Source organism: Piliocolobus tephrosceles, unplaced genomic scaffold (assembly GCF_002776525.5).
Source record: "Piliocolobus tephrosceles isolate RC106 unplaced genomic scaffold, ASM277652v3 unscaffolded_32797, whole genome shotgun sequence".
In the NCBI taxonomy this organism is placed as follows: domain Eukaryota; kingdom Metazoa; phylum Chordata; class Mammalia; order Primates; family Cercopithecidae; genus Piliocolobus; species Piliocolobus tephrosceles.
Genome location: NW_022316306.1, coordinates 5230 through 14137, shown reverse-complemented (window position 1 = coordinate 14137; position 8908 = coordinate 5230). Strand labels below are relative to the sequence as shown.

General features: G+C 49.1%; 1 protein-coding gene across 1 annotated transcript; it reads right to left on the bottom strand.

Annotated features, from left to right (window-relative positions):
- Window positions 1–2755: 2755 nt before the first annotated feature.
- LOC113222645 (radial spoke head 10 homolog B-like) lies at window positions 2756–5729 on the bottom strand (the record flags this gene model as incomplete). Its single annotated transcript, XM_026452299.1, has 3 exons — window positions 5457–5729; window positions 3904–3979; window positions 2756–2824 (listed from the first exon to the last, which is right to left on the bottom strand). Coding segments are annotated over exons 1-3 (399 nt in total), but the record flags the coding sequence as incomplete, so codon positions are not given.
- Between the last annotated feature and the right edge of the window lie 3179 nt (window positions 5730–8908).

The following is an 8908-nucleotide window of genomic DNA, read 5'->3' as shown; positions in this document are numbered from 1 at the left end:
GCACAATCACAGCTCACTGCAGCCTCGACCTCCCGGGCTCAAGTGATCCTCCCACCACGCCCCCCAAATAGCTGAGACTACAGGTGTGTATGCCACAAGCCTCACTAATTTTTAAATATTTTGTGGAGATGGGGTTTCTCTATGTTGCCCAGGCTGGTCTGGTCTCAAACTCCCAGCCTCATGTGATCCTCCCACCTTGGCCTCCCAAGTAGCTGGGACTACAGGTGCATGCCACCAAGGTGCAGTGGTACACGCCTATAATCCCAGCACTTTGGGGGTGCTGAGGTGAGAGGATCTGTTGAGCCCAGGAGGTTGAGGCTGCAGTGAACTATGATCACTGCATTCCAGCCTGGGCGACACAGCAAGATCCTGTGTCTAATGGAAAAAAAAAAAAAAAAAAGAACCCGCTCGAAGGAAGTGAATTCACTGTTCCGTCCAGGCTTAGTGATGACTGGGGAAGTCCCTCTTTCTTTTTCCTTTTTTTTTTCCCCCCCCAAGAAGTAGTATTGCTCTTGTTGCCCAGGCTGAGTTCGATGATGCAGTCTCGGCTCACTGCAACCTCTGCTTCCCAGGTTTAAGCAATTCTCCTACCTCAGCCTCCCGAGTAGCTGGGATTACAGGTGCCCACCACCACGCCCAGCACATTTTTGTAGTTTTAGTAGAGACGGGGTTTCGCCATATTGGCCAGGCTGGTCTCAAACTCCTGACCTCAGGTGATCTGCCTGCCTCGGTCTCCCAAAGTGTTGGGATTACACGCATGAGCTACCGTGCCCGGTCAGGAAATCCCTCTTTCTGCCACAGGTCATCAAAATATTCTGTAAACAAGTCAGTCAACAGCCTGCCCCAGGGGCACCTGCTAGGGAACCCGCTCTGCCCAGGACGTCTGAGTGGGCAGCAGGCACACGCTGCACACCACCCAGCAGCGTCGGATCCTCTTCCAGGAACCTGAACTCCCTGGAGGCAGCCAAGTCGGCAGAGAAAAGAGGACAGCACAGCCTGGCCTGATCACTAGCCAGGACCCATGAGGCCAGCCGGCCTCTCTCTGAGGATGCTTCTAGGAGACCCCCGAGTCCTGCCCAGAAGCCCCCAACTGGGCTGGAGTGGGGATCTGTGCCTGCAAAAATGACCTCCCCACCTGCCGAGAGTTTCCCCGCGACAATGAGGCACAGGGGGGTTCTTGGTAAACTGCCATTTAAAGACCAGAAATGGGCCCGGTGCGGTGGCTCACACCTGTCATCCCTGCACTTTGGGAGGCTGAGGTGGGCAGATCACCTGAAGTCAGGGGTTTGAGACCAGCCTGGCCAACATGGCGAAACCCCGTCTCTACTAAAAATACAAAAATTACCCCGGCGTGGTGGCGCGTGTCTGTAATCCCAGCTACTCTGGCAGGAGAATTGCTTGAACCCAGGAGGTGGAGGTTGCAGTGAGCCGAGAACCCGCCACTGCACTCCAGCCTGGGCGGCAGAGCAAGACTGTCTCAAAAATAAAATAAAATAAAATAGAATAAAATAAGGACCAGAAACCTTGCATGTCAGTCGTTGTCGCATGGGAAGGGAGCTGGCATGAATCCAAGGTGGGGGCCCAATCCTCAGGCTCCCCTGGAACTTGGAGATCCTCCTCGCCCCGCCACTGAGGGTCAGTCCCTCCCTCTCTCTCCCTGCTCCTCTCACCGCCCAGCTGCAGTTGGCTTCCCGGCCCAAACTTGACTCCGTTTCCATCATTGCCTGGGTGTTACTTGAATAAGTGCATTACGCGCATGTGTTTTAAATGTCATCATTACCATTTATAAACACCATCTGTTAGCAACTCTGCATTTGGGAATTTTAGAATAGCATTTCAGGCGCTCACTCACTTTATGGGTGGGAATTGAGCCTGGTACAATCCCCGGGAGAACAATTTGGTCCTTGCAATCAGTTTAAAAATACACATTCTCCTCAACCCCGCAAGACAGGTGAAATGAAAGCCACACAGTGGAATACACGCAGCCAGTAAAAAAAGATCTGCATCCATGGATATGGTTTCATCTCAAAATTAAAGGTGCAGGCCAGGTGCGGTGGCTCACGCCTATAATCCCCAACACTTTGGGAGGCCGAGGTGGGAGGATCGCTTAAACCCAGGAGTTCGAGAGCAGCCTGGGCAACACAGCAAGACCCTGTCTCTACAAAGAAAAAAAAAAGTAAAAATAAATTAGCCAGGCGCCGTGGAGAACACCTGTAGTCTCAGCTACTCAGCAGGCTGAGCCGAGAGGATCGCTTGAGCCTGGGAGTTTGAGGCTGCCGTGAGTCATGATGTCACCACAGCACTTCAGCCTGGGTGACAGAGCAAGACCCCATGTCAGACTAACTAAGTAAATGTGCCAAAGAGAGTGTGTAATAAACTGTGTGTGTTTGTGAAAAGCAAGACAGGCTACAAAAGGTCCAGGCTGCCGTGAGTCATGATTGCACCACTGTACTCCAGCCTGGGCAACAGAGCAAGACCCTGTCTCCAAAAAAAAAAAAGTAGGACAAGCTGCATACATGTTTGTGTGCTCTCTGTACTGAGAAGGCATGGACTACCCCTAGAACACACAAATGAAACCAGTAACAATTCCTCCTGGGTCCGGTGCAGTCCTGAGTTACTAGATCCTCTGGTTCTGTGAATTTTTCTTAACCCATATGCTGAATTACATCCACGAAAACAGGCTGTTCAATTGTGGGAAACTGATTGTTCCATCCAACAATCACAGTTTAGAACTATAACTGGTTATATGCCTCACCTCGTATTTTAATCCATCGGCCCAAATATAAGTCCCTTGTCCATGCATGAGTCCTTCTGAAAACATACCCTTCAAAACAAAGCAACGACAAATGCTTAGAATGCAGCTGACATATATATGTGTGTATATATATATATATATATATATTTGAGATGGGGTCTGGTTCTGTCATCCAGGCTGGAGTGCAGTGGTGTGATCATAGCTCACTGCAGCCTCGACCTCACAGGCTCCAGCAATCCTCCCACTTCAGCTGGGACTACAGGCATCCACCACCATGCCCAGCTAGTTTTTATATTTTTTGTAGAGACGGGATTTCACCGTGTTGGCCAGGCTGGTCTTGAAATCCTGAGCTCGAGCAACGCGCCCACCTTGGCTTCCCAAAGTGCTGGGATTATATGCAGGAGCCACCGCATCTGGCCGGCAGCTGATGATGATCTCCCACAGCTGCCTTATCCCAGTTTCCCGTGTGTGAAGATGCTTGTCTGCGCACTCAGCAGCAGCTGCGTCCTACTGAGTCCTACTTTGAGCTGGCTCCACGCTGGGATCCATCCTTCTCTAAAAAGGAACTAAGAGGTCCTCATCTTCATGACCTAAGGATGACCTCAGCTACAAAAATGTGTTCTCAACTGGGTGCGGGGGCTCACACCTGCAATCCCAGCACTTTAGGAGTCTGAGGCAGGAGGATCACTTGTGCCCAGGAGTTCAAGACCAGCCCTGGCAACACAGCAAGTCCTTGTCTCTACCAAAAAAAAAAAAAAAAAATTAATTAATTAGCCAGGCGTGGTAGCACACGCCTGTAGTCCCAGGTATTCAAGAGGCTGAGGAGGGAGGATCGTTTGACTCCGGGAGGTCAAGGCCACAATGAGCTATGACTGTGCCACTGCACTCCAGCTTGGGTGACAGTGAGACCCTGTCTCAAGAAATAATGAAATAAAATAATCAGGAAAAGAAACAATTCTAAAATAACTTGTATTATACTGAGCATTATTTTTACCTTAAACAGGCAATCAGGGTTCAGAATAAAATCAGCATGAAGAGCTTCCAATTTCTTTTGAAGCATCAGTGGATTTTACTGAAGATTTGCAAATCTCCGACCATCACCCCACACCTTCCTCCCCCTCCTGCAGGTTCTCAAATGCGCAACTCACACGATAGGTACAACCGCCTTGAAAGACTGCGAAGCCTTTTCCCTCGTACAGCCCACGAACTTTCTCCCCTTCATAGCTACAGAGAAATAAAGGTAATTCAAGGTAATGAACAATGTGAATACACCCAAGTGACAGTGGGTTAAAATATATAACTACGTAATGGGAAGAATGAAGTCGAAAAAAATATATATACATATATATACACACACATAGCTAGAAAGTGGAATAGGCCACCACAGGTTTGAAGGTGGGATGAGGAATGAAGGAGTTTGGGGTTTTTTGTTTTGTTTTGTTTTTTTGGGTTTTATTTTGAGTCGGAGTTTCACTCTGTCATTCAGGCTGGAGTACAGTGGCGTGATCACGGCTCACTGCAACCTCCGCCTCCCAGGTATCTTGGCTCACTGCAACCTCCGCCTCCCAGGTTCAAGTGATTCTCCCGTCTCCTGACTAGCTGGGATTATAAGCGCATGTCACCATGCCCAGGTAATTATTGTGTTTTCAGTAGAGAGGCAGTTTCACCATGTTGGCCAGGCTGGTCTCAAACTCCTGACCTCAAGTGATCCACCCACCTCAGCCTCCCAAAGTGCTTGGATTACAAGCTTGAACGACTGGACCTGGCCTGGAGTTACTTTTTAATAGATGGTCATACAATACTGTGAATGTACTTAATGCCAGTGAATTGTACACTTAAAATAATTAAGATAGTACATTTTGTTATATATGTTTCACCACAATAAACTCTCTCTATATATATATGCCATGGGGCTCTACGTTTGCCACTTGAGTGATGGGCTTACTGGAAGCCCAAATCTCAGCATCACACAACATGCCCTTGTAACCTGCACATGTAACCCCCTAAATCTAAAATACAATAATTTTTTTTTTTTTTTTTGAGACAGAGTCTCGCTCACTCTGTCGCCCAGGCTGGAGTGCAGTGGTCGGATCTCAGCTCACTGCAAGCTCCGCCTCCCAGGTTTACGCCATTCTCCTACCTCAGCCTCCCAAGTAGCTGGGACTACAGGTGCCCGCCAACACACCCGGCTAGTTTTTTTGTATTTTTTAGTAGAGATGGGGTTTCACCGTGTTAGCCAGGATGGTCTCGATCTCCTGACCTCATGATCTGCCCGTCTCAGCCTCCCAAAGTGCTGGGATTACAGGCTTGAGCCATCGCGCCCGGCCCAATAATTTTTTTAAATACATAAAATTACCTTCAGGCTAGGCACAGATTATGTCTGTAATCCCAGCACTTTGGGAGGCTGAGGCAGGTGGCTTACCTGAGGTCAGGAGTTCGAGACCAGCCTGGCCAACATGGTAAAACCCCGTCTCTACTAAAAGTACAAAAATTAGCTGGGTGTGGTGGTGGGCGCCTGTAATCTCAGCTACTCAGGAGGCTGAGGCAGGAGAATTGCTTGAACACGGGAGACGGAGGTTGCAGTGAGCCAAGATCGCACCACTGCACTCCAGCCTGAACGACAGAGTGAAACTCCGTCTCGAAATAAAATAAACTGCCTGACTGGCAGTGTTGTACCCTATGGCGCCCCCATTAAAATCACCTTTCCACGATGAGTTTGGTCAGAATAGACTCTTCGTATTGGGTGGCATCTTCATTCTGCTGAACGTTTCGGGGGTCCTTTTTCGGTTTCGCTTCGTTAAGCTGCATTCCCAGCAATGGGACACCAGCTGGGGACATCTCTTGCCTAGTAGTGTTGCCATCTTGTTTGGAAAAGTCTAGATTATCAGAGAGAGATGAGGGAGAGGGGGCTGACTTCTCCCCTCTTTTGTCTGCTTTTTTCTTTTCTTTCACCATTGCCTTGGGAAGATCCAATGGTTACTTGAATCAAATGATTCCTTTGGTTCAGAGCTGCTTGTTTCAAAGCACTGATGAGTTTTATCTGAAAAATAAAAATTACATCTCCAAACACTCGGGGTTTTCATTTGCAGTTAAAATTTTAGTTTTACAACACAATGTCATTATCATTCTCCTGCCAAAGTCTGAAAAATTAGTTACCAGGGCCGGGTGTGGCGGCTCACACCTGCAATCTCAGCACTTTGGGGAGGCTGAGGCGGGAGGATCATGTGAGTCCAGGAGGTCAAGATCAGCCTAGGCAACGTAGTGAGACGCCCCCTCTCTACAAAAATACAAATAAATGAGCCAGGCGTGGTGGCACAGGCCTGTAGTCCCAGCGACTAGGGAAGCTTAGGTGGGAGGACTGCTTGAGCCTGGGAGGTCGGGAGATCACACCACTGCACTCCAGTCTAACAGAGCAAGACTCTGTCTCAAAAATCATAATAATTACAAGTATCAAGTACCATCAGTTTATAAATATACAACCTCAACACAGCATTGGTTGTTCCCAAAATTTTTTTATTTTTGAGACAGAGTCTCACTCTGTCACCCAGGTTGGAGTGCAGTGGCACAATCACGGCTCACTGCAGCTTCAACCTCCCAGGCTCAGGCGATCCTTCCACCTCAGCCTCTCAAGTAGCTGGGACCACAGGCATGCATCACCACACCTGGCTAATTTTTTGTAGAGACTGGGTCTTGCTATGTTGCCCCGGCTGGTCTGGAACTCCTGAGCTCAAGCAATCCGCCTGTCTCAGCCTCCCAAAGTGCTGGGATTATAGGTGTGAGCCACTGCACCTGGCCCTAAAAATTATTTAAGTTGGAACCATTGTCTAGCATGGTTTCTTGAAAGGTATCCCTACACATGAAAAAGGCTACTTAACCTCTCAGGTCTTGCATGCAGCCAATTCACACTTTAAAAGCCCCTCTCCCGCCGGGTGGTGGCTCATGCCTGTAATCCCAGCACTTTGGGAGGCCGAGGTGGGCAGATCACGATGTCAGGAGATCAAGACCACCCTGGCTAACACGGTGAAACCCTGTCTCTACTAAAAATACAAAAAATTAGCCAGGCATAGTGGCACATGCCTGTAATCCCAGCTACTCAGGAGGCTGAGGCAGGAGAATCGCTTGAACCAGGAGGCGGAGGTTGCAGTGAGCTGAGATCACGCCACTGCACTCCAGCTTGGGCGACAGAGTGAGACTCTGTCTCCAAAAAAAAAAAAAAAAAAAAGCCCTGTTCCTTATAGGTCAGCATTGTAAAGTGTGCAAGAGCTGGATTCAGGGTCCTGCATTGTCCATTACCAGTTCTGTGGTTTTTTGCACAGGCTGGAGTGCAGTGGCGCAATCTCGGCTCACTGCAACCTCCGCCTCCTGGGTTCACGCCATTCTCCTGCCTCAGCCTTCTGAGTAGCTGGGACTACAGGCACCCACCACCACGCCCCGCTAATTTTATTCGTATTTTTAGTAGAGACAGGGTTTCACCGTGTTAGCCAGGATGGTCTCGATTTCCTGACCTGGTGATCCGCCTGCCTTAGCCTCCCAAAGTGCTGGCATTACAGGTGTGAAGCACCGGGCGTGGGCGCCTGGCCCAGTTCTGTGTTTGGGTTTTTTTTTTTTTTTTTTTCAGACAGAGTCTAGCCCTGTCATCCAGGCTGGAGTGCAGTGGCAGGATCTCAGCTCACTGCAACCTCCACCTCCTTGGTTCAAGTGATTCTCCTGCTTCAGCCTCCTAGTAGCTGGGATTACATGCACCTGCCACGACACTCAGCTAATTTTATTTTTAGTAGAGATGGGGTTTCACTGCGTTGGTCAGGCTGGTCTCGAACTCCCAACTTTGTGATCTCCCCACCTTGGCCTCCCAAAGTGCTGGGATTACAAGCTTGAGCCACTGCACCCCGCCAGTTTCTTTCTTTCTTTCTTTCTTTCTTTCTTTCTTTCTTTCTTTCTTTCTTTCTTTCTTTTCTTTCTTTCTTTCTTTCTTTCTTTTTCTTTCCTTCCTTCCTTCCTTCCTTCCTTCCTTCCTTCCTTCCTTCCTTCCTTCTTTCTTTTCTTTCTTTTTTTTTTGAGACGGGAGTCTTACTACATTTTGCCTAGGCTGGTTTCGAACTCCTGGCCTCAAGCAATCTTCCCACCTTCTCCCAAAGTGCTAGGATTGCAGGCATGAGCCACTGAGCTTGGTCAAGTGCTGTGTTCTAAAGCAAGTTGCTTAATCTCCTCTGCCTCACAAATAGAAATAACAGTACCTTGTATCATAAGAATTAAATCGATGACACACAAAAAAATCCCTAAGTACAGGATACAGAGCAAAGTCAATAAATTGAGTGATTATCTCATCCCTTTCCTGTTTTCAAACTTGAAATCATTGGTTTCCTACTCCCTCTAGCATTGCCATCGATTGAGCGCCTCTCATATGCGAGACAAGCAAGGAACGGTGTGCTGGAGTTGCCTTTCCAGCTCATCATTGCTTGAGCTGTATTTCCAGCGCGTCGTTGCTCGAGCTCCGTTTCCAGCGCATATCTTTGCTTGTCTGGCATATGAGCTGCGGTGCAGGGTTTCAAAGCCATAGTTCACGACTTTCCTAATCTGGCCCCACCAAAAGCACCCTGGTCCATCAGGCAGGATGCATAGTGAGCCATGTGGTGAAGGCCAGGTCTGGTCCCTTTTCGTAGGCCCGACTGGTGCAGTGGGCCCTTCTTGCCCTCTTCTTCCTGGATGCCATCCTCTGGCCACCCCACCCTCCAGCTGAACCCACCTCCAACCTTCTCTCTTCCTCCATTATTTATTTATTGAGACAGAGTCTCGCTCTGTCACCCAGGCTGGAGTGCAGTGGTGCGATCTCAGCTCACTGCCACCTCCGCCTCCCAGGTTCAAGTTATTCTCCTGCCTCAGCCTCCCAAGTAGCTGGGATTACAGGCGCCCGCCACCACTCCCGGCTAATTTTTGTATTTTCAGTAGAGACGGGTTTCACCATGTTGGCCAGGCTAATCTCGAACTCCTAACCTCAGGTGATCCTCCTGCCTCGGTCTCCCATAAGTGCTGGGATTACAGGCGTGAGCCACCGCGCCCAGCCAAGCTTTCTCTCTTCCTTCAAACACTACCTTGCTCCTTCGCACCCCCGACCACTGTCTCAGCAAAGCCGCCCCTGGGTCACCTAGCCCAAGC